The sequence below is a fragment of the Oncorhynchus tshawytscha genome, linkage group LG08 (genome assembly GCF_018296145.1).
Source record: "Oncorhynchus tshawytscha isolate Ot180627B linkage group LG08, Otsh_v2.0, whole genome shotgun sequence".
Classification (NCBI taxonomy): Eukaryota; Metazoa; Chordata; class Actinopteri; order Salmoniformes; family Salmonidae; genus Oncorhynchus; species Oncorhynchus tshawytscha.
The window spans coordinates 32,033,044-32,059,545 of record NC_056436.1 but is presented as its reverse complement, the minus strand read 5'-3'; the positions used below and the strand labels follow the sequence as shown (position 1 = coordinate 32,059,545).

At 41.6% G+C, this 26,502-nt stretch overlaps 1 protein-coding gene across 3 annotated transcripts in view; it reads right to left on the bottom strand.

The window, feature by feature from the left end:
* Positions 1–26,502, bottom strand: part of LOC112256622 (uncharacterized protein KIAA1522 homolog) — a 39,018-nt gene that overhangs the window by 6,374 nt on the left and 6,142 nt on the right. For 2 of the 3 annotated variants that reach the window (XM_024429984.2, XM_024429986.2), the window contains exon 2: positions 15,336–15,594. In XM_024429984.2, the coding sequence (XP_024285752.2) occupies positions 15,336–15,570 (235 nt within the window). In that variant the 5' untranslated portion in view covers positions 15,571–15,594. Of the gene's footprint in view, positions 1–15,335; positions 15,595–15,713; positions 15,738–26,502 lie in introns of those variants that run through there. The other variant, XM_024429985.2, reaches the window with a different exon arrangement.

The following is a 26,502-nucleotide window of genomic DNA, read 5'->3' as shown; positions in this document are numbered from 1 at the left end:
TGAGAACAGTAGTAGTACCCATTCCAGAACAGCAGTCCTGACTAGAGGTCGACCGATTATGATTTTTCAACGCTGGTACCGATTATTGGAGGACCAAAAAAAGCCGATACCGATTAAAATCAGACTATTTTTTTATTTTATTTGTAATAAAGACAATTACAACAATACTGAATGAACACTTATTTTAACTTAAAATAATACATCAATAAAATCAATTAAGCCTCAAATGAAACATGTTCAATTTGGTTTAAATAATGCAAAAACAAAGTGTTGGAGAAGAAAGTAAAAGTGCAATATGTGCCATGTAAGAAAGCTAACGTTTAAGTTCCTTGATAAGAACATGAAAACTGGTGATTCCTTTTAACATGAGTCTTCAATATTCCCAGGTAAGAAGCTTTAGGTTGTAGTTATAGGAATTATAGGACTATTTCTCTCTAGTCCAAATACCATTGTATTGCATATACCTTTGACTATTGGATGTTCTTATAGGCACTTTAGTATTGCCAGTGTAACAGTATAGTTTGTCCCTCTCCTCGGGCCTACCTGGGCTCGAACCAGGAACACATCGACAACAGCCACCCTCGAAGCATCGTTACCCATGTAGAACAAGGGGAACAACTACTCCAAGTCTCAGAGCGAGTGACGTTTGAAACGCTAACTAGCTAGACATTTCACATCGGTTACACCAGCCTAATCTCGGGAGTTGATAGACTTGAAGTCAGAAACAGCGCAATGCTTGAAGCATTGTGAAGAGCTGCTGGCAAAACGCACAAAATTGCTGTTCGAATGAATGCTTACGAGCCTGCTGGTGCCTACCATCAGTCAGTCAGACTGCTCTATCAAATCATAGACTTAATTATAACATAACACACAGAAATACGAGCCTTGGGTCATTTAATATGGTAGAATCCGGAAACTATCATCGAGAACAAGACATTTATTCTTTCAGTGAAATACCGAACCGTTCCGTATTTTATCTAACGGGTGGCATCCAGAAGTCTAAATATTCCTGTTACATTGCACAACCTTCAATGTTTTGTCATAATTATGTAAAATTCTGGCAAATTAGTTCGCACAGAGCCAGGCGGACCAAACTGTTGCATATACCCTGACTCTACGTGCAATGAACGCAAGAGAAGTGACACAATTTCACCTGGTTAATATTGCCTGCTAACCTAAATATGCAGGTTTAAAAATATATACTTCTGTGTATTGATTTTAATAAAGGCATTGGTGTTTATGGTTAGGTACAGTCGTCCAACGATTGTGCTTTTTTCGCAAATGCGCTTTTGTTAAATCATCCCCCGTTTGGCGAAGTTGGCTGTCTTTGTTAGGAAGAAATGATCTTCACACAGTTCGCAACGAGCCAAGCGGCCCAAACTGCTGCATATACCCTGACTCTGTTGCAAGAGAAGTGACAAAGAAATTCATGTTAGCAGGCAATATTAACTAAATATGCAGGTTTAAAAATATATAGTTGTGTATTGATTTTAAGAAAGGCATTGATGTTTATGTTTAGGTACACGGAGCAAAGACAGTCCTTTTCCGCAAATGCGCACCGCATTGATTATATGCAATGCAGGACACGCTAGATAAACTAGTAATATCATCAACAATGTGTAGTTATAACTAGTGATTATGATTGATTGTTTTTTATAAGATAAGTTTAATGCTAGCTAGCAACTTACCTTGGCTTCTTACTGCATTCGTGTAACAGGCAGTCTCCTCGTGGAGTGCAATGTAATCAGGTGGTTAGAGTGTTGGACTAGTTAACTGTAAGGTTGCGAGATTGAATCCCCGAGCTGACAAGGTAAAAATCTGTCGTTCTGCCCCTGAACAAGGCAGTTAACCCACCGTTCCTAGGCCGTCATTGAAAATAAGAATGTGTTCTTAACTGACTCGCCTAATTAAATAAAGGTGTAAAAAAATAAAAATAATCAAACATCGGCCAAATCGCTGTCCAAAAATACAGATTTCCGATTGCTATGAAAACTTGAAATGGGCCCTAATTAAAATCGGCCATTCCAATTAAATCGGGCGACCTCTAGTCCTGGCATCTAGGATCAGCGAGATAATGTTAAGTGCAGGGCAGCTGTTGCCGCGTGCTAAGCCATCATCTTTAGTTAAACAAAGCTTCTTTAAAATGTAGCCACGTCCTGTACATGCTCTGTTGGGCTAGGAGGACCATGCTGGAATTAGTCCGTTCTACCATGTGCTCTCAATGATCACTGCTATAACCATCACCATCTCTTTATTTCTCTGGAAATATACCGTTGACCACATTTACCATATCCTCCTAATAATAACAAGTTCACACAAACTGTCAATTCAGTCAGAATGATTGATTAATTAAGTGTTTTGCAGAAACAGTGACAGTATCCCAGCAAAGTAAGGAAATACAAGCTCTCAGTGATAGACATTCAACAAAATAACATCAGAAGAGATGAAATAGAATGGTCCATTAGAGCTTGCAATGCCTCTGTATCACACCAACAGCTAACAGTTAACACATTTCATGACTAAAGGTATGAACTAGTCGCCTTTACAGTCTTACTCATATCAATTGAACCAGTTAACCACCCTTCCCTTATCCCCTAGAAATGACCTAGAAAAGGTTATGGCCAACACTTGCTTGGCCATAAAACTTCAAGAAGGGAATTCAAGGTATGTATCATAAATGAAAACTGTCTGAGAATATCCAGGACTTAGTCCATTGCTTTAGCCTAAACTGTAACTCGCCTTTCCTGTTGAAAAGCGAAGGCACTGCCAGACAGTAAACATTCCGAGTCAAAAGCACCACCATAGCTTCTGAGATACCATGGTAATATAAACCCCAAAAATGTATAAACACATATCTTATCCTTCGAAAGTAAACAGGAGTCCAAAACTATCCGAGTGAGTTTGTTTTTCCAGAGTTTAATTTTGTTTTAGGGTAGCTCATCATCCGATACAGACAAAATAATTCAGTGGATCCAGATAGAAGATATCTCCCTTGTTTTTGTTATTACCACCCAGATCTAGTGGTTCCATCACTAGACAACGCAAACTCACTAATCCCAGGAACCTAATTATACCCATCCCTCGAATAAGCACCCCCTTCCTTATGTCCCTGAGCGACTGATCCCCACTGCTCTCTGTTTGTGGACATGCTGACCCTGGATTGGTCAGAGCGTTGTTATGACACTGACCATGCTGGTGGGATCAGACACAATCGCTCAAACACACAAAGGTAAATAGTGGTTAGACAGTCTAAGCTCTCATCTGCTTGAAGCAACCATTTAATCATACTGACTAGCTACTGTGCCATTTCTGATAACTAATGTGGTTTAACTGAGAGGAGATCTATAGGAATCCTTGAAGAACAAGTTCCTCGTGAAGTCCGATTCTCACCACACACATTCCCCACAAGGTGGAGTAAAGGAGCTAGATAGTATGAAGGTGTCAGTATTCAAACAAGATAGATCCTGTTGGGAGAGAATGTTCTTAACACTTATGCCTTACACAATATAATAATGTTACACAATGAAATCATGTTCCCCAATTACTTTTATCTACCAACACAGTCAATGGGCTCTCACTGGACTAAAATAATCAACTGAATACATAATTCCCTGTGATTTACTGCTGATACAAATGTTGTGGAGAGGCTAGTATCTCTTATTACTTCACATCCCTTTAGAAAATCGACAATTGACATTCCTTAGTCGCACGAGGGGTATGTCTGAAAATGTGTTCTACTGTGATGCACAAACCTCAATCTGCACCTGGGAAAGTGGTATATTTACTTCCTGGTGCAGTAAGCAAACATTGCCATGTTATTGTCATGCTCAGTAGCTATAACTCTTTACATCAGTGCTATAGGTATCTCACCAGGATGGATGGTACCTTCTTACGAAATATGACTCACGTGGGCCATCAATGGCTTTTTTATTTAACATGACATTGTCATTCATAGAGAGGTGAGACCTTTGTAGGTAGGGACAACAGGTACAGGAGGGGAAAATAGGAAATGTAGGTGCAGCCAAAATGACAAATAGATTTAAAGATGAAAGATTTAAAGATGAATACAACAGTCAGAGATAGTCAATAGTGGGGGGGGTCATGTCATCTGTACTTATTTGAGCCTATTATAATTATGTTCATATTAATAACAGTAATACCCCACTTGAGTCTAATAGAACATCAGCAGGATTTATGGGGGGTTGAAATCATGTGAGCCCCCAATTTTGGTGACGATGCCCAATCTAATATGCATGATTCCCAATAGAGTAATGCTGTGACATCAAAGATCAGTTTACAGTCTCAATAAAAAACATATGATTTTAGACTGTGATATTATTGTACATTTGACACATACTGAGCATTTAGCCATGTGCCATTACATTAGTCACATCAGTAATTGATAATACAGACTATTGGTATATTGCTAGGTCTTTCAGGAATTAAGTCAATGACATGATTATTCAACTAATAAGACTCATTTTAAAGAGAGAAATCAGTAGAATGAGTTCATGCCTGTTACTCATGATCTAACACAGTCATCAGGGTGGTTCTGATGGGGCGGCAGGTAGCCTATTGTTTAGAGCGTTGGACTAGTAACCGAAAGGTTGCGAGATCGAATCCCCGAGCTGACAAGGTTGTTCTGCCCCTGAACAAGGCAGTTAACCCACTGTTCCTAGGCCATCATTGAAAATAAGAATTTGTTCTTAACTGACTTGCCTAGTTAAATAAGGGTAAAAAAAATGACTTCATTTAGTGAGCAAACCAATGTTATTATAGTTGTGATTTTCTATTAGTTTTTATTTGTTATTATTATTTTTTATTGTTTAGTTTCAGTTCATTTTCAGACTTGATTTACTCGTTTTTATTCGGTTTCAGTTAGAAATGTTTTTATCAATTTCATTTTTATATTATTTAGTTTCAGTTTTAGTGTCAGGGACAGAAAGTGGGCTTATGCGTGGGAGGCTAGGAGCCATGTATATGTTGTAGGACTATAGCAGGGGTACTCCAGTTCTCCTTGAGATAGGACATTTGTGTGACTGAACCAAGTGGCAAAGGTCCAGATGGATATTGTCATTTATCGGCGTAGTAACAAACCCACCTCGCAACCCCAAACTGTTAAAACCCTTCTACAGCCAAGTAGGCACGGGTGGGGAGTGCCCGGGCCAACCAACTAGGGAGCCAGGCCCACACAATCAGATTAAGCAACAACAAGAAAATGACATTTCTATTTTTATCTAAACACCCTCAGAGCAAGCAGTGCACTGGAATGACATTCAGATGAACTGGAATGAAATTCACTCAATGGGTGGCCAAAAATAACTAACTGAAAGCCACACCCCCAATCAGCCACAAATATGACCACACTGAGGATATGTTATTGCTTCTACGGCTACACAGTGCATTCGGAAAGTATTCAGACCACTCGACTTGTTCCACCCTTATTATAAAATTGATTAATTTTTTAAATATTTTTTTTACCATCAATCTACTCGCAATAACCCATAATGACAAAGTAAAAATAGGTTACAACCTCGAGTCTTCTTGGGTATGACACTACAAGCTTGGCACACCTGTATTTGGGGCGTTTCTCCCATTCTTCTCTGCGGATCCACTCAAGCTCTGTCAGGTTGTATGGGGAGAGTCGCTGCACAGCAATTTTCAGGTCTCTCCGGAGATGTTCGATTGGGTTCAAGTCAGGGCTCTGGCTGGGCCAGTCAGGGACACTCCTGCGTTGTCTTGGCTGTGTGCTAAGGGTCGTTGTCCTGTTAGAAGGTGAACCTTCGCCCCAGTCTGAGGTTCTGAGCGCTCTGGAGCAGATTTTCTTCAAGGATCTCTGTACTTTGCTCCGTTCATCTTTCCCTCGATCCCGACTAGTCTCCCAGTTCCTGCTGCTGAAAAACATCCCCCACAGCATGATGCTGCCACCACATGCTTCACAGTAGGGATGGTGCCAAGTTTCCTCCAGGTGTGATGCTTGGCATTCAGACAAAAGAGTTCAATATTGGTTTCATCAGTTCAGAGAATCCTATTTCTCATGGTCTAAAAGTCTTTTGGTGCCTTTTGGCAAACTCCAAGCGGGCTGTCATGCGTCTTTTACTGAAGAGTGGCATCTGTCTGGCCACTCTACCATAAAGGTATGATTTGTGGAGTGCTGCAGAGATGGTTGTCCTTCTGGAAGGTTCTCCCACATAGGAACTCTGGAGCTCTGTCAGATTGTCCATCGGGTTTTTGGTCACCTCCCTGACCAAGGCGCTTCTCCCAAGATTGCTCAGTTTGGCCGGGTGGCCAGCTCTAGTAGGAGTCTTGGTAGTTCTAAACTTCTTCCATTTAAGACTGATGGAGGCCACTGTGTTCTTGGGGACCATCAATGCTGCAGAAATGTTTTATTACCCTTCTCCAGATCTGTGCCTCGACACAATCCTTTCTCGGAGCTCTACGGACAATTCCTTCTACCTCATGGCTTGGTTTCTGCTCTGACATGCACTGACAACTATGGGACCTTATATAGACAGGTGTGTGTCTTTCCAAATCATGTCCAATCAATTGAATTTACCACAGGTAGACTCCAATCAAGTTGTAGACATCTCATGGATGATCAATGGAAACAGGATGCACCGAGTCTCATAGAAAAGGGTCTGAATAGTTATGTAAATAAGGGATATTTTATTTTTGTAAAAATATCTAAAAACCTGTTTTTGCTTTGTCATTATGGGGTATTGTGGGTAGATGGATAAAATATTTTGTTTCCTCAAATGTTAAATTAAGGCTGTAACGTAACAAAATTTGGAAAAGGGGAAGGGGTCTGAATACTTTCTGAATGCACTGTATAGTGTACTTACAAATCCTGCCTCGTTCCAGTCCATTTCACCTTCAGACACTACAGATCAGAATGATCCCTCAAGTTTAAACATGTCTGTACACACGCATGCACAGAATACACATTAAACTTCACTCAAACGCGTGTAACCCGCGCACGTACACACACACAGAATTAGCAGCCAAGCACAGTAAACATGTAATAATCACAGTAATTACACCAATTAAGGTCAGAAGTCATGTGTACAGAGTACTTCCCTGTGGTTCTCTAATTAAAAACACTTAAAAAGGTCAGGAGTGACAGAACCTTTGTATCCCACTTTCCTGACAGGCAGCACCACAGCAAGGGTTTAGCTAGTGATAAGCTCTGGATAAAATCCCATTAAAAAGAATGGAGAATGAAAGACTGTGAAACATGCAGAGTCAGACCTGCTAGGGCACGCACACTTCAGGAAGGCACAGCTCTGGTAGGCCCCTACTGACAGGCAGGTCACACTACATTAGGAGCTTAAAATCTACATTACTAGACCAGCAGGGAGAATTTTCCAGGCAGTAGACACTATGCCCTCAAAGACAAGTGTTAGGATATCTAGAAATCATTGAAGCCTATGGCAAGCTGTTCTGTAAAGAACGTCTGGCTTTTGGAGAACTCTTCATATTAGCTATATTTAAAAAAAAGCACAATTGTTTCTGTATTGAAGGTCTATGGATGTTATTACGTACAGTATATTACCTGTTCTTTTGGAAAATGGTGTGGAGCTCTAGTCTGGGAGCATATAAGACCAGCAAAAACTGATTTGAGACCACTGCTCCACCATGCACAACGCCTGCAGAAGGCAGCAAGCTCAGTACGGTACCATGGGCGTAGCAGCATAAGCACAGTGGGTGTGCTAGGTGGATTCCACTGTGCAGGTCTCACTCTGTGTGCACATGTACATGCTGCTTATCACTACCTCAGTCTTTGAGAGGGCATGAAAAGAACATGATGTTCTGGGAGGGGAAAACTATTACCAGTTTAACCACCTTGACTTTAAGCTACCATTTTGTCAAAGCGGGACTGACATGATCAAAAGCTGCATAGTTCCATTCATCTAGCATGCCATGAAATCGTGTATAAAGATACTGTCATCCAAAAAGATACAATACCCATTTATCACTCAACTCCTGTCATGCATTCATCATCATCATCTTTTGTGGGCTGGCAGAGTTTCAAATGCTTTTCCTGCCATGACAATAGTCTGGAGGGTGGGAGTAATTTACATTACAATAAATGCTATGTAACGGTTGCTGAACGCCATGAGGCTTGACCAGGTAATGATTAGACTAAGCATTAGACTTTTACGAAGAGTGAAATGAGTGATGGAATCCAACACATAAAAATAGGACTAGAGGACATGCGCGCTGGCACTTTATATAAATAAATAAAAATCAGGATGTGCTGATTAATATTCCCAATTATTCTAATTGAAAATGTTATTACATGCTGTCATACAACTTCTTCCCATTCATCTGTATTGTTAATCACTAGGCAGGAAGCAAAATCCCACAAGCGACAGCCTGTGCTTGAGCTGTTGCACATAAAATAAATGGACATCTCTAGCTCAATGTCCAAAGGAGTGTTTCAGCCCCTGTCATTAAGAGCCAAGGCATACAGTTCCCCTGTACCTGACCTTGGAGAGGTGACGTTGGGAAGTGTCATGGTGACTGCTTTCAGACAGACTGGTGTTACATTCAGGTATTTCACACACAGTGATAAGGCAGAGGTCCTTGCCTTCCCATAAGACCGAAGCAGGAAAGACCAGCACATACACCACAGCAAGTTCTGTTAAACTCCTGCAGCTGCCAGGGGCAATGTAACAATGCAGAGGAGGGCGGTGTGTTTGATTCCCACCATAAGCTGAGGAAAGAGAAACAGTATCCAGGCTCTAAAACCGGTTCTCCTGCTCTCCCCAGCCTTTATGTGCTCATCCAATGCTCAGAGGTTTATTCATGCTGTACAGTCACCCACACCCATGCATACACACCGTCACATTATGAAACTGTATGTCATGCCAAACTCAGTGTATAAAGTCAGCTAATCAACTGTATGTAAGATAATATTGAAAGGCATGCTGAAATTCTGTACGGCACTCCTCCTGTACTTCTGTATGACTACAATATTGCAGGACACTGCCCAGGTGTGGCATAATCGTGCAAACTTTAGAAGGACTAGAAAGACAAAAATCGCTGTGATAACTTTTGACAAACCCGTACAAAGAGCTCCCATTCTCTGGGCTCAGAGGAGTTGTGTGTCTAGAGCCGAGGAATGCATGGAATCTCCGGGTGAGAGTAGAACGTCTACAGATCAAGAATCCAGGTGACCTACAGGTGCCAGGTGAACAATAGAATCATATCACTCTGGCATCACTCCCCCTCTCCTTATACCCCTATCAGTCAGCTTAGTGTGAACCTGTTGAAAAAGTTCAGCTGTAGCGAGCACAAGATATGAGCGACAACAGCAGCATTAGGCCAGCTAACAGCCTGGCTTTACTAGGTAGCTTACAGGATCAACTGGGCCAAGAGCAATGCAGGCAAATAACACACAGTAGAAGCACTGAGGCCCATGCAGGTGATGTGTGCAGGGCCTACAGATAAATCACGCATGTACAGCAAACACACAAAGGGTCAGCCTATGGGATTGTGTCTCCCAGGACCATGTGAGCATTGTCCAGGTCATCACAGGAGGCTGTGTCAATACATTTACTGGGCCAGTGGGTTACCCCACATTACAATGTAGGGTCCAGGAGCACATTTATCTCTGCTAGCTACAATGTACTCAAACATGATGTCTGGGTCAAACTCTTTGGTCCATGTTTACCAATACATTCCCACCAAGAAGAAAGGTGGGGTTTACATACTATTTTAAGGGAGTTGAACTGGAAAAAAGATTTACAAAACACATCAATTTCTCACCAAAAGTTCTGAACAAGAGGCCATATGCCCATGACATCCTAACAACGCTAAACAAACCACTGTAGATCCCCTCTCATTCCCCATTCCATTGAGTATATTGTTTCAGGACACACATCAGCTGTCTGTTAGACTGACATTTATAATAGTAACATTGCTCGGATACAACACACAATGCCCAGCCAGACACGTTTTGATCTCTGATGGAAACTTATTTCATCTAATTCATAGGAGGGTGAGATCTATGTGAGGGAGGGCTGGGTCAAAATAAGAAACAGAACCACTTGTTTCTACTTAATGTAACTGTTCTGGCTGGGATTTTAATTAACTGGGTGCATGCCAACACCAGCCCAGGCAATAGGCCCCATCCTCTTTGGTATGACTGAATCACGTCCAGAATAAAAGCTGACATTTATTTTTATATGGCTTATCTGGAGGAATTTAACCTTCTGTGGGGATACTGTGAGCTTTTCCAGGAGCATTTCAGTATCTGATGCCTGGCACAATACTTCTAGATGCTATCTTGTAAAGTGTTAGTTGCCTTCTTATTTGAGCAAGCCACGTTGTTGGTAAAAGCAAGCTGCGTTTTGGAGTTACTTGCCAGGGCAAACACAGAACATACCACGTGTTAATCGCTGAGGGCTCACTTGCGTAATAACAGCTGGACTATAAATTACATAGAAAAAGGAAGACTTTGTCATTATGACAGTATCTGTTACCTGAAGGGACGCTTTACCTGAGGCATACCTCTTCATTACTGCTGCATCGGAGTAATCCACTCAGACAGGTAGCACAACAGCAATATCCCACCGTTTGAAACAGTGCCCCTGCTCAGGCCACACAACATGTCAGGTCAAATTTGAAATTTCCCTTCTCAATCTCCTTCAACAGATAGGTAACATTTCCAGGAATTATAGCTGTACACCACTGGATGGCAGAAGTCCATTTCGTAGCCCCACCTGTTGGTAGCACACAAATGAGAGCACTAAACTTGCTCTGAACTGGGTTAAAGAGATTTGAGGGGGAAACGTGAGGAAAACCTTCCAAGGGAAGCCTGTGCCCTGCTGTGCACAATGTGGGGACGTATCCTGTGCTGACCCTTGGCAGGGGAGAAATACCTTCTCTCCCACTCAGTTTACATTCTCTCACAGAGCTCTTAAACAGCCCACCACTAACATGATGATTAGGCACTAGGATTTAATGGCAGGAACCCGGTTACCGAGATATACCAGGATTTTCCCGGGATAAATAACTGCGAGAAACCGGTAAATTATAATAAATTATTTATGTGAACAGCAGGGCGTGAAATGGAACTGTTAAATTATATGCGATGTCTAAATCTGTCTTCTCTACTGCCTCTGCATGATGAATCAACGCTCAGGGTGGGGACAGACTGCCCATCTCAGTATGGAGCGCAGTTCACAATGCATGTAGATCTATCATCTCGCAACTTTTTTTTTTATTGTGACAGGTAGGCTAACATTTGCTGCAGCATAGCCTATGCTAGAGTAATGTAAAGACAGAATGCGCGTCTTATTTACCAATCTCCATCTGGCTTTCAGGATGACCTTGTTTTTTTAATTGTAAAGATTATTTTATTTGTAATTGCAGCTGCAGAGTTTCACTCAGCTGCAGGCTATCACTCAAATATCGTTGCTTTAAAATCCGTGTGCGCGCGAGCACTCTCGCAGTCACTCCCTCTCCATCAACTCCATTCAAATTGCATCCAAAATAAATAATACTGTTCTAGATTGAGAGATAGGCTAGGATATAAAATAGCGCTACCTATTTCAGGTAATAAATTCAATGCAGTATTAGCCTTATATTTGGCCAATTATGATGAGTTACGCATAATAAGCTTCTAAATTACAGCATCCGTCTCTTGCTCAATACGCAAGTACCTGTAGCACCGTTAAAAAACGCTCATTAACTATTGGGAGTCCAAATGCAGGAAAAACTAGACAATAATTGCTTGCTGGACATTTTTATTTTAGTATTTCTTATACCAATGGACTATTCGAATAGGGACGCAAGCTCTTATTTGCTGAATGTTAAATACAGAAGCCAATAGTTTGAAAGAAGAGCGAACGCGGGCGATGGCGGAAGGCTATAAGTAGTTATTTATTCATACCCAATTCGATGCCTTCTGCATCGAATTGTAATCCTATTTTATTCAAGTATGCCATTAGAATGATTAAGATAAGGACAACGATTTAAAAATTTTTTTAACTTGTTGAAAGCGAGGAAGGAATGAAGCAACAAGAGAGAGAAAGGGGACGTAGGCTAATAACATTAGGGGCAACATTATGAAAAGGTAAATATGCGTCACCTTACTATAATACAAATAGGCCATATTAGATATCAAAAGTCCAATCAAATTCGCTAGCCTATACACATGTGCTGCACCAGAATACTTTATCATGCTCGTAATTCCAGTCCATACAGTACAGTGATACAGCTCACACTCAAAAAGATTAGCCAACTGGAGCTAGTTTAATTTTTTTAACCAAGAGAGCATATTAGGTGGTTACATCGAATGGCTTTTGTGTTTTTCTCTCATGCGTAAAATGTGCTGTATCATACTGTATATGTATTGGATAACGGCACAATTATCTGGGCTTGTGCTCATTACATGCCGTTAATGTCGGGCTCATAAAACGTATTTAATATATGGCTCATCAGGCTACAATTTGATCACGCTAATCAAAGATCTAATCAAATTCAGACATTTATATGCTTTATAATGTTTTTGAATGACACTTCCGGTTTTGGCGGGAAATACCGGGTCACCCGGGAGAAAAGTAATTTATTCTCGTGATGGAACATTTGTAAATAAATCGGGAAAATATTCACCCCATCGAAGTGTGTGTGTGTACGCGCTAGGGCTCATGATTCTATTTGTATTACTATCCAATAACAAATCAAATTTTATTTGTCACATACACATGGTTAGCAGATGATAATGCGAGTGTAGCGAAATGCTTGAGCTTCTAGTTCCGACAATGCAGTAATAACCAACAAGTAATCTAGCTAACAATTCCAAAACTACTACCTTATATAGACACAAGTGTAAGGGGATAAAGAATATCTACATAAAGATATATGAGTGAGTTATGGTACAGAGCGGCATAGGCAAGATACAGTAGATGGTATTGAGTGCAGTATATACATATGAGATGAGTATGTAAACAAAGTGGCATAGTTAAAGTGGCTAGTGATACATGTATTACATAAAGATGCAGTAGATGATAGAGTACAGTATATACATATGAGATGAATAATGTAGGGTATGTAAACATTATATTAGGTAGCATTGTTTAAAGTGGCTAGTGATATATTTACATCATTTCCCATCAATTCCCATTATTAAAGTGGCTGGAGTTGAGTCAGTGTGTTGGCAGCAGCCACTCAATGTTAGTGGTGGCTGTTTAACAGTCTGATGACCTTGAGATAGAAGCTGTTTTTCAGTCTCTCGGTCCCAGCTTTGATGCACCTGTACTGACCTCACCTTCTGGATGATAGCGGGGTGAACAGGCAGTGGCTCGGGTGGTTGTTGTCCTTGATGATCTTTATGGCCTTCCTGTGACTTCGGGTGGTGTAGGTGTCCTGGAGGGCAGGTAGTTTGCCCCCGGTGATGCGTTGTGCAGACCTCACTACCCTCTGGAGAGCCTTACGGTTGTGGGCGGAGCAGTTGCCGTACCAGGCGGTGATTCAGCCCGACAGGATGCTCTGGATTGTGCATCTGTAGAAGTTTGTGAGTTCTTTTGGTGACAAGCTGAATTTCTTCAGCCTCCTGAGGTTGAAGAGGCGCTGCTGCGCCTTCTTCACGATGCTGTCTGTGTGGGTGGACCAATTCAGTTTGTCTGTGATGTGTACGCCGAGGAACTTAAAACTTACTACCCTCTCCACTACTGTTCCAGCAATGTGGATAGGGGGGTGTTCCCTCTGCTGTTTCCTGAAGTCCACAATCATCTCCTTAGTTTTGTTGACATTGAGTGTGAGGTTATTTTCCTGACACCACACTCCGAGGCCCTCACCTCCTCCCTGTAGGCCGTCTCGTCGTTGTTGGTAATCAAGCCTACCACTGTTGTGTCGTCCGCAAACTTGATGATTGAGTTGGAGGCGTGCGTGGCCACACAGTCGTGGGTGAACAGGGAGTACAGGAGAGGGCTCAGAACGCACCCTTGTGGGGCCCCAGTGTTGAGGATCAGCGGGGTGGAAATGTTGTTGCCTACCCTCACCACCTGGGGGCGATTATATTTCGATTTGACGTTCCAAACATGCGCGTATGTCTGCTACAGAGACGAGACAAAGCAAGTTTTGATAAATCAGTGAAATAAAAAAAAACTCACTATTTAAAAAGGAAAAAAAAATTGAGTTCAGGGGCAGGAACAGCCGACTGGCGCTAGCTAACGCTAACTACAGTAGCAACAAAAATAAATACCGTTACAAATCGATAGCCTACCTGGAGTCAAATATCAATATATCATCCAAAAATACTGTGATATGTAATGATCGATCCCCCCACTACTAGTGGGCGTACCTGTGTGTGTATTTATGTTCATGCGTGAGTATGTTTTGATTGTGAGAGTCAGTGTGGTAGTAGGGCCCACTGGAAATCCACAAACACCTTTCCACTTCAACTAGCAGCTCTGCGTTTCCAGCTGTGTGACTGCAGGGAGGGGTGGGTTCACTCTAGTCTATGGAGCAATTAGCTGAAACAGCACTAGAACTTGTTTGTGTGGTGCTGCTTGCATCATTTGGATTGTAGGTGGGATTTTCAAAATATTACCTATAGCGGAATTTGAAAGTGAAACATCACTTAAAAACATGGCAATACCACAGGATACAGTACACTGAGAAAACATTGAAGGACTGACATTCAACATTCTCTCATTTAAATGTACATGCACAAGCTCCAACATGCATTGCTGAATAAGACTATGCCTGAGCCAGCTGCAGGTATTGTGTATTAGTTTGTTATGTCTTAAAGGGGGTACGTTTCTGTATGTTCAAACATACATTTATTGTCTAAACGTGTGTAAGTTAATGCATGTTTTAATGTGTACATTTTTGTATGTTTTCACTTGTGTGTGCGAGCCATATTTCACCCCCTTTGGGAGTCTACTTCCTTGTTTTACAGTATGGAATCCCGACCTGTGTGTAACCTGAACACAGTGCTGGAGGGTGGTTGGGTAACACAGAACAGGACCGATGTCTGGGGGAGGTCAAAGTGCAGCTGGTGAGTCAGAGACTGTTCAAACAGTCCTCCAGAGAGCAAACACACCTTGGAGCGCAAGACCAGGATATTCAACTGTTTCTGAACACCAAACTCAACTGTGGGATGTGCACTTTCTAGAGACTAGACTACAGTAGAATATAGCCACCTAGCCTACTTGAAATGATACCAATAAACAAAAAACATTTATAGCCACATCCTCAAATACTGTTGAGAGAGAGACAGCACGCAGTAAACATAGTGACTATGTTTAACATTGTTTAGCAATCAAAGTGGAGAGTGAGGATTTACATGGCAATAATCTCTTGGGTTCCCTGGTTGATCTTACCATGGCTGTGGCCCTGTGTGAAGGTCTTGCCCGTCATCGGCCGGCCTGGATTAAAGTCCTGGCTCTGTCCATTGGCATTGACGTCCTTCTTCTTCTTCCCTTTGAGCCAGCCGAATGCCCGGCCCAGGGAGCCCCGACGTTTCTTCCTTCGGCCCCCTTTGGTGAGCCTCTCATGGGCAAATACCTCCGCCAGGTCCTGGGGGATCAGGTCCCCCACAGATTCACGGCTAGACATCCCACCTCACACTGGACTTACTCCCTAAGAGAGAGAAAAGGAGATGGAGAAAAGGAGTCAATTAGACAAACCCCACCATATTAATGTAACACAATACTAGCAATTCCACTCATTGAAGAAAAACCTTTGTATTAATACTTCACCATTGTCTATTCCAATTGCTACATCAATTGCGCACAAGCATTGCACCATTGGTTTCAATTTACTTCAACACATTTGATCATGCCCTTCTCTCAATGATAGGGTGTGGGGAAGCTCAGAGCCCAGCCCACTCAACCCCCTCCTAACCCGCCTCTCAACCAAACTTCACTGCCTCTGCAAAAAACTGGCACCACCCTCTTCATTCCTGAACGTGTAGTCATAATTCAGTGCCCCACCCGAAGCCACACAAACACACCCACAGACACTAAACAAACATATACACATGCACACCCACATATACTCCAGCACAATACCAGAGAACTGACAGCATCCATCTCCAAAACTAGCTCACTTTTTCTCGCTCTGTTATGGTTTCTCTTTGGCTTTCTCTCAACCACACCGATACAATGAGCTCACCCCCCCTCCTTCCTGTCAAACTTCTTTCCTCTAAGGCAGGTTTCACAACCTCACTCCTGGGGACCCACTGTGTTGGGTTCACTCCAGCTGAGGATTTTTTTTGACACTCATCACCATACAAGCTATGATTCGGGAAGCATGCATTAGAGAATCTCTCCCAACCCTTGGGCTTTATCGTATGTGATGGTTTGGAGGCAGCAAAGGAGTTCACTATAACCGATTGGTGGCTAGGATTGGGGACTCCAGCCAAGTTACATGAAAGCACATCAGCCAAATCTCAATTCTTCAGATGGTTTCATGTCTCAAGCACACATTCTAACACATAAGTCACCAAAATCACTTGGCAAGATGTCACGGGACTGACATCCATCCCTAATAGCAAAATGTCCAGGAGCCTTTAAGCCTCGAATATGGGTCTCAAAATGATCATAAAATGGTCAGCACTCTGTTATAAAGTATTGAGGATCTGGAATGAGAAGTGGTGTACTGTAATTAAGGCCCTGGTTTGGCTATAGGCACACTAAATGATTGTAGGCAGATGCAGGCTGCCAGGCGCCCCTCACACTGGTCAGAAATGAACCGTTAATCACTCCAATTTCCTGGAGGAACCACTGGAACCTCTGGAACCTCCAATGGAGAAAAATGGGTAAACATCTCATCCCCACCCACCCAGACAGGGACCATCACTGAACTAACACCACAGACAATTACTGCTCATGCTCGGCTCTTCTCAAGCAGGGAATTTATTTAACTAGGCAAGTCAGTTAAGAACAAATTCTTATTTTCAATGATGGCCTAGGAACAGTGGGTACAGATTTGTACTTTGTCAGCTCGGGGGTTTGAACTTGCAACCTTCCGGTTACTAGTCCAACGCTCTAACCACTAGGCTACCCTGCCGCCCCAAATAAACAAGTTCATATCACATGATTGTCTAATCGGAAATGAGGGGACTTTCCCATGGATGTTCTGTGAAAGGATCAAGAGGATAGCTGGAGAGGAGCTCATGAGTGTAAATGTTTCTCATAAGAACTCAGAGAGATACTTTGAGTTGCAGTGAAAGGCCAACAGGCCAGTAAAGTGGGTATCCTTTAGTGAAGTCTCAGCCCCTTTCATCCATCTGCAGTGAGCCCTGTGTTTCTCTCCATGCAAATTACTGTAATTTAGGGATGAGTGACATCCATTAATCTAAGCAGTAGCTACATTTGACAATGTGCAGATGCAGTGAAGAGATGGCTGTTGAACACTTGGGGTCCGACATCTCCTGGGAGACGCATAGCAACCTGGGATACAGTGGAGGACCACCCACCTGACTCAGTTCAAACCAATGTCTTTCTGTTTCTCAAAATTATCTACACACATTGCACAAAATGAAGTTAGGCCTGACAAAGGCTCATGCTAATGATGCGTGGGTTGACTCATATCCGCAGGGCTGGCAGGTTGAAAAGAGAAAAACAATGCATTTAAAAAAATCCATAATTTTTATCTATAGGCTAAATTGAGGTGTTTCTTTCATTATTTTTACATGGCATTTGTGCGTAGCCTAAGCTTTAGGGCCTAACTGTAGCGCGCCAAACACACAAATTGCCAAATGCATTTGAGAACTTGGGCAGAAAAAGTTAATGTCGATCCACTGAGGCAAAAAGGACAACGTTGGAGAAAAGCTGCAAAATAGAGGGTTGAAAATAAATAGAAGCGAGAGCCAGGACAGTAGTCTAATGTTGGGAAAGATTTGGTGAAGTGGTTAGAGATGATAATAGCACTTCTGTTATGTGTGATTGTGAGGTGCTATAGAAATTAGACAGTCACAAGACAGAGACTTCAAAATGGCACGTCAAGGGAACTGTATTGTTCAGATGGGTTAAATGGAGTAGTAGCCTAACTGAAATATGGACACTGACTCTAGGTCTAAAACCTCTCAGATAGTTGATATTACATTAGGCTCCTGCAGAATTAACCATTTCTTAACATAAAATTACACACAAAAAAATGTACATTTTGACTCAGGAACAGGAGTGGAGAAATATTTCTTTCTTTCAGCATCTTGGGAGAATGAATGAGTGGTTAGGATCATCTGTAAAGGTGCCATCTTTATCAGCATCATAAAATCTGATAGTATTTCAACCACATAAAAATATGCATCCAAGCCGAACAGATCCTATAAAAAAACAAAACAAATCATGTAGTGTCGTTTTAACAGCTTTTCATTTCCTTAAAAGGGATATTTCATTTTTTACTGTTTACTTTTAGTGTTGAAGCATCATCCATCCAGACAGTTTTGGTCAAAGTTCCATTCCTGAGATGTGTGTTGTCTGGCTTAGTTGCTTGCATGAGCCAAATAGTGGTAGAGATGAGACTCACCCAAAAACGTGCTTCAAAATGACTCCAAATAAAATTCTACAGACTATTACGTTTTCTGGGGGCCTGTAGAAAAGTGTGATATAGGACTAACTATTTCAGCTGAAGTACGTTGCCAGTGTTGTTCCACTTGCACGAGCAACAAGTATGACACTCCAGAGTTGGCATGTCATGTCTCGCTTGTCAACAGCGCATAACGAAAACAAGCAGCATTGCACTAGCTATGACAGGGATACGGATAGCCTACATGTCCCTAGCTATGACAGGGATACGGATAGCCTACATGTCCCTAGCTATGACAGGGATACGGATAGCCTACATGTCACTAGCTATGACAGGGATACGGATAGCCTAGATGTCCATAATCGATGACAGGGATAAGGATAGTCTACATGTCCCTAGCTTGGACAGGGATAAGGATAGTCTACATGTCCCTAGCTAAGACATGGATAAGGATAGTCTACATGTCCCTAGCTAAGACAGGGATAAGGATAGTCTACATGTCCCTAGCTAAGACATGGAAAAGGATAGTCTACATGTCCCTAGCTAAGACATGGATAAGGATAGTCAAGATGTCCAAAGAAGCTACATAGGTAGTTGATTGCTAAAGTAGTAGTGTATAACATGTTTATATGTTCTTTAACTTGTTCAAAAGTGTATTTTTCTATTAGTTGTATGTGTTGACTTTCATAACCTTTATATTACTAATGTATTGTCGAACACACATACCTGCACAATGTGTCTTTATTTGGGAACATGTTTGTCTCATAAAAACAAGTTGTTGTTCACATACACATAGCCAGTTATACACCTTGTTACATGGTTATAGCCATATTGTGTAATAACATGTAATGACACCAAGTTCAGTCTTTATACATTCTTCAGAATCAAGTGGTTCAGAGATGCAAGTGTGCGTCCTCAGACTCCTTGAATCCAACGTATACTCCTGAAGGTAAAGGACACTTTCTACGGATGGCCTCAACGACGCATGATGAGTAATACTGTCTTACCTTTTCCAAGCTACTCCCTTGAGTGCCCATTCCATCACAATGCGAAACGCAACAAGACAATATTGACTATGAAACAGGGGAAAATATCAACAAGGGATCATTATATGAAACAGATAATACTTTAAAATTGATATGTATACATTATTTATAACTTCAATATACTTCCTGCCCATTATTTTAAGTTGATCTTAGGGACATTTAACCATCTTACATATAAAACCTTATTTGTTAATACAAAATTGTGAATAACTCATCAATGGTTAATGAGAAGGGTGTGCTTGAAAGTATGCACCTAACTCTGCAATGTTGGGTTGTATTGGTTTGAAATCATTTTCCACACAGTCTGTGCCTGTATTTATTTGTCATGCTAGTGAGGGCTGAGGATCCACTCACATAGGTAAGTGGCAAAGGGCATCAGTGTTAACAGCACAATTTTCCAAGGCAGGATGCTCTGAGAGCAGCCCAATCCAGAAATCTGTCAGTGGCTTCTGATAAATTCAATTTCGATGAGGCTCTCTTGTTCAGATATCGATAAGTGGAGTGGAGGCAGGGCATGAAAGGGATAACGTATCCAGTTGTTTGTGCCATCCATTTCGGGAAAGTACCTGCGTAATTGCACACCCAACTCACTCGTTCTTCGCTGTATCTCATTTGACATTGTCCATAAGCTTGAATTCATTTGCACACAAACAAAATCATACAATGATGGAAAGACCTGTGTGTCATCCTTGTTAATGCAGACAGAGAAGAGCTCAAACTTCTTAAAATCATAGCCTCAATTTTGTCCTGCACATTGAATATAGTTGCGGAGAGTCCCTGTAATCCTAGATTCAGATCATTCAGACGAGAAAAAACATCACCCAAACAGGCCAGTCGTGTGAGAAACCCATCATGCAAGCAGTCAGACAAGTGAAAATGGTCAGTAAAGACAACTTTAAGCTAGTCTCTAAATTCCAAAAAATGTGTCAATACTTTGCCCTTTGATAACCAGCGCACTTCTGTAAGTTGTAAAAGCGTTACATGGTCGCTGCCCATATCATTGCAAAGTGCAGAAAATGCACGAGAGTTCAGGGGCCTTGCTTTAACAAAGTTAACCACTTTCACTGTAGTGTCCAACACGTCTTTCAAACTGTCAGGCATTCCCTTGCCAGCAGGAGCCTCTCGGTAGATGCTGCAGTGTACCCAAGTGGCGTCAGGAGCAACTGCTTGGACGTGCTTTACCACTCCACTATGTCTCCCTGTCATGGCTTCTACGCCATCAGTCCAGACACCAACACATCTTGACCACCAAAGTCCATTTGATGTCACAAAAGCTGTCCAGTACTTTAAAAATATCCTCTCCTGTTGTCCTGGTTTCCAGAAGAGGATGTCTTCTTTAAATTGATCCCCATAAACGTAACGGACAGGAGCTGTGCCAGGCCCGCCACGTCTGTTGACTCATCCAGCTGTAAAGCATAGAATTCACTGGCTTGTATGCGAAGCAGTAATCGTTTCAAAACATCTCCTGTCATGTCACTGATGCATCGTGAAACAGTGTTTGATGAAGACATTGTATAGTTTTTTTTTGTCTTTTCCCCCAGCCATATCCACAGCAGTAGGAAGAATTAAGTCCTCCACAATAGTATGGGGCTTGCCTGTCCTAGCCACTCAGTAGCTCACCATACAAGATGCTTCTAGCCCCTTATTAATGGTATTTGTTGCTTTTATACAAGTCTTACTACTCAAAAGTAATCTTAATTCTCACAAAACACTACGGTGGCTTATTTTTCAAATTGCCATGTTTTGTATAAGAGTGAAGGCTTAATCAAGTTGTGAGAGCACTTTTGCACATATAACACTGTGGCTGAGGAAAGGCACTACTCCCAATATAAATTAACCCCAAATAAATGTAGTTAATCATATTTGCACCTCTTAGATGGTCCAACGTCCCTGTTTGTTGTTCGGCGCTTTTCCAGGTAAGGGGGCAGTAGCTCTTCAGCTGCATCAGATTCACAACCGTCAGTGTCCATGCTAGCTGGGCTAACATCAAATGTAGAATTACTGATGTTAGCATTGGATGTGCTCGTGGAAGCAGAACAACTTGTCGTCGACAGGTGCAGTACTACCAGTAAAGCTGGTATGCGTCTATGGACGCGGGCCTTACTTTTTTTGACCATTTATCAATATTCAAGCAAACGGAATGAGCATTAGCTATGTTTGGCTACGTACGGACCGTTAGTGGAATTCCCGCGAGAGAGTAACGGTTAATGTGATTGGATGTTAATTATGAGACTAGGTTACCTGAATTTGACATTGTGTTGTTATTTTGTTGAACACTAGATGGTATAATGTTATTTTTGGCAGTGAAACGAGGCTACTCAGGTGAGAAAAAAACTCACCCAAATGTAAAGCCCCATTGGAAAATATAAAATGGACGTTTGAAAATGTGCAGAATATAGATATTGCTTTCTTTAAAAATAAAGTGAATCACAACGCGTACCCCAGTTTGGGAATACTTGTTCTAGGGTAACAAGTAATGACAGAAGAGAAGCTGCATTTGCATGTATCCAATTATAGACAAGTTGACTAACAAATGGCCTACCAAAATGTTGGAAATTATATGAACAAACATATGCCTATCTAAAATGGCCTGTCAAAAAAAGGTTCTGCTCTCTCTGACTGGGCATTTTCTATATTTGCGGGTGAGGGTCAGGGGCGGGCCTCAGATTTTCACATATACAGTACCAGTCAAAAGTCTGGACACACCTACTCATTCAAGGGTTTTTCTTTATTTTTTACTATTTTCTACATTATAGAATAATAGTGAATAAATAAAACATATGGAATCATGTAGTAACCACAAGTGTTTTGTTACTACAAATATATTTTAGATTGGCATTCTCTTGACATTCTCTCAACCTCCATCACCTGGAATGCTTTTCCAACAGTCTTGAAAGAGTTCCCACATATTCTGCGCACTTGTTGGCTGCTTTTCCTTCACTCTGCGGTCCAACTCATCCCAAACCATCTCAATTGGGTTGAGGTCGAGTGATTGTGGAGGCCAGGTCATCTGATGCAGCATTCCATCACTCTCCTTCTTGGTCAAATATCCCTTACACAGCCTGAAGGTGTGTTGGGTCATTGTCCTGTTGAAAAACAAATGATAGTGGGACTAAGGGGAAACCAGATGGGATATCGCTGCAGAATGCTGTGGTAGCCATGCTGGTTAATTGTGCCTTGAATTCGAAATCAATCACTGACCGTGTCACCAGCAAAGCACCTCCACACGGTGGAAACCACAAATGCGGAGATCATCCGTTCACCTACTCAGTGTCTCACAAAGAAAGCAGTTGGAACCAAACATTTCAAATTTGGTTCAAAGTTCTTGACGTTTTCCGGATTAACTAACATTCATGTCTTAAAAGTAATGATGGATGGTAATTTCTCTTTGCTTATTTGAGCTGTTCTAGCCATAATATGGACTTGATCTTTTACCAAATAGGACCATCTTCTGTATACCACCCCTACCTTGTCACAAAACAGACTGGCTCAAATGCATTAAGGAAATAAATTCCACAAATTAACTTTTAACAAGACACACCTGTTAATTGAAATACATTCCTGGTGACTACCTCATGAAGCTGGTTGAGAGAATGCCTTGATGACAGCTTTGCACACTTTTGGCAAAGGGTGGCTACTTTGAAGAATCACATATGAAATATTTGTAGTAACCAAAAGTTAAAGTAGCCACCCTTTGCACTGCCTTGGCGACAGATTCCATATGTTATTTCATCGTTTTGATGTGTTCACTATTATTCTACAATGTAGAAAATAGTACAAATGAAGAAAAACCCTTGAATGAGTAGGTGTGTCCAAACTTTTGACTGGTACTGTGGTCAGGTGGTTGCGGATAGGTTCTTAGCAATTGCGGGCGGGTGCAGGTGAACGAACAGCTGACCCGCGCACCACTAGCTTATGCATTTATAAGTAAGTAGTCTAAACCACATTCACATTAGCACATAAGAGATCATTAATGACAACATTGTATATCGTTCCAGTGGATCTAATCACAATGCTGTTGCTGTGCAGTCATGACCAACCCTTAGATAAATACATGTTTGCCTAAGTATACAACAGAGCACTTAGGACTATTGTGAACACTTTAGTCGGGACGTTACCATAGAGACCCTCTTTCTCACACACACACACAAATTAAGAATCAGGACACACCAAAACTCTGTCACACAAAGTTGCCCCTGACAAAATTACACAGTTGCTTCATTGGCACTGTAATTATAGTACTCCAAACCACACAGCTCAATGGTGGCTGGGTGTTGACGCAAACGATACACACATAATAATACACACAAAAAGAGGGTTAAGAACAAAAATCACACGTTCCTTGAGACTTTAAGATATAAACATTGATTAATACGTGGCTATTGATTTACCTGCATCCACACACATGAGCAATCATTAGCCTCCTCTGTGGTTTTCCAGCCCAGCCCAATCCTGCTGGAGCAGGCCTGTGCTCTGACATGCTGTTTACTTTTCCCTCACAATAGACGTGGTGCTTTCACATTGGCCAGGAGAAACGTCTACTGAACAGTCCTACACAGGACAACAGCAGCAAAATAGCTCATCAGTAACTACAAGACAGTGTAGAGGATAGAATGTTGTGTTTGCCTCCCTTCTTTGAGAACTGAACAGCTTGTGATTGTAAATCCTGGAGCAGTGAGGGCCCTGACAGTTTGCACTACCGTATGTCATTGACCCACATCAATTCAACGGGATCTGTAGGTCTCCAGTTTTATGAGGAAGCCTGGGGAGGGAAGCAGTGAAAAGCTGCATTGCCTGAAGCAACCATCAGACCCACACACCACGATGTATGTAAACCAGGCCACATATCAAACATCTGCAGTGCAGCTCATCCCGAGTATCCCAATCCAGCTATTGAAGGGTGTATATTTCCTCACAGCAAAGGCGGACCAGTTTGTGCGACTTTGGTTTGGTTAACCTGCTATGGCAGACATATACAGACCAGTGTAATCAACAGCACAACCTATACAGTGCCTTCAGAAAGTATTTGCTCATTTTTACACATTTTGTTGCGTTACAGCCAGAATTTAAAATAGATTCAAATTTAAAAAAGTGTGTAGGCCAGTGACAAACAATACCCCATACCATCAATGGGAATGAAAAGCTGAACTGTCTTGAGACAATAGGTATTCCACCCCTGTCATGGCAAACCTAAATACATTCAGGAGTAAAATAGTAATAAGTCACAATAAGTTGCATGGCCTCACAATAATAGTATTTAACATGATTTTCTAATGACCATCTCTGTACCCCACACATTCAGATAATTGTAAGGTCGAGAAGTGAATTTCAAACACAGATTCAACCACAAAGACCAGGGATGTTTTCCAATGCCTCGCAAAGAAGGGCACCTATTGGTAGATGGGTAAAAAATAAAAATAAAAATCAGACATTGAATATCCCTTTGAGCACGATGAAGTTATTAATTACACTTTGGATGGTGTATCAATACACCCAGTCATTACAAAGATACAGGTGTCCTAACTCCGTTGCTGGAGAAGAAGGAAACCGCTCAGGGATTTCACCATGAGGCCAATGGTTCCTTTAAAACAGTTACAGAGTTTAATGGCTGTGATAGGAGAAAGCAGAGGATGGATCAACATCCTTGTAGTTACTCCACAACACTAATCAAATTGACAGTGAAAAGAAGGTTGTCTGGCAATGATCAACATCCAATTGACAGCGCTTGAAGAATTCTGAAAATAGGCAAATGTTGCACAATCCAGGTGTGGAAAGTTCTTGTGAATCTTTCTGGGTAAGTCTACAACTGTAAATCGATGCCAAAGGTGATTCTAACATGTATTGACTCATGGAGTTGAATATTTATCTAATCAAGATATATTAGCGTTTTATTTTAATGATTGTATTTATTTTTAACAAATGTTAGAATTTTTCTTCCACTTTCACATTAGAGTATTGTGTAGATCTTTGACAAAATGACAAATGTTTATCCCAATTTGTAACAACAAAACACTGTAAAAGTCAAGGGGCGTGAATACTTTCAGATGTATTGTGTAAGTGAGGGCTAGAATAAGTTTACACTACAGGAGTTGTTGCAAAAGTGACTCAGAGTGAAGAAGCAGACCAGGCTGGTACATGTGCCCGTGGGGACAAGTCAAAAAGGGTGTGGCAGTGAAACAGACATCTTTGTTTAAAGAGTGAGTATAGCTTGGTTTAAGCAGGAGCACATTCACCTTAATATGAGAGTCTGGGCTCCAGGATTTAAAGTGGCAGTGCAAAGTTTAAGTTCCAGTCAGACTCAATGCCCAGTCATCCTACAGCATCCCCTCCGACCCAATGGCTCCCCAGGGTAGTATAAGCTACAGTTTTGAACACTTTGTGAAATAATGTGACGTGCTGCTATAAAAGAGAGTTAACATTTTACTAGTGTGAAAGTGGCTTTACTGTTCTTTCATGAATCAGGGTGTTCCTTTATTCTGTAGCCGTTATCAAACAAAGGAGAGCAGCAGCACTCAAGTAAAGGCCATTTTACAGAGAGGCAGTCGATTAGACCACCACACACATTCTAAACCAGAGAAGTGCATGCATTCATTATGTATGTCCATTGCTGTAGGTGAGGCACCACTATAGGGGAAAACTGGAATAACCCAATGAATTCCATTTCCTGCGAAGGATTGTCACATGAAGCAATGACAGCGGGGGGAGGTTTCTAAAACATTTTGTTATGTTGTGCATATGGCTCTGGGCAGTTCCTAGTCTTCATATTTACTTGTTGTGCAAAACAGTAGAAAGAGGAAACATTGAAATACATCCAATAAGACAAATGGCCTTCCAAAGAGAGAGGCTGAATGCCAGGATTTCAAGAATACTGTATAGAACTACGCATTCATCTTGAGAGGAAATCCCTTACGTACATTTTGTTGTTGCTATTAAAAGGATGTGTGGATCAGGATAGTGATGAAAATGCAAC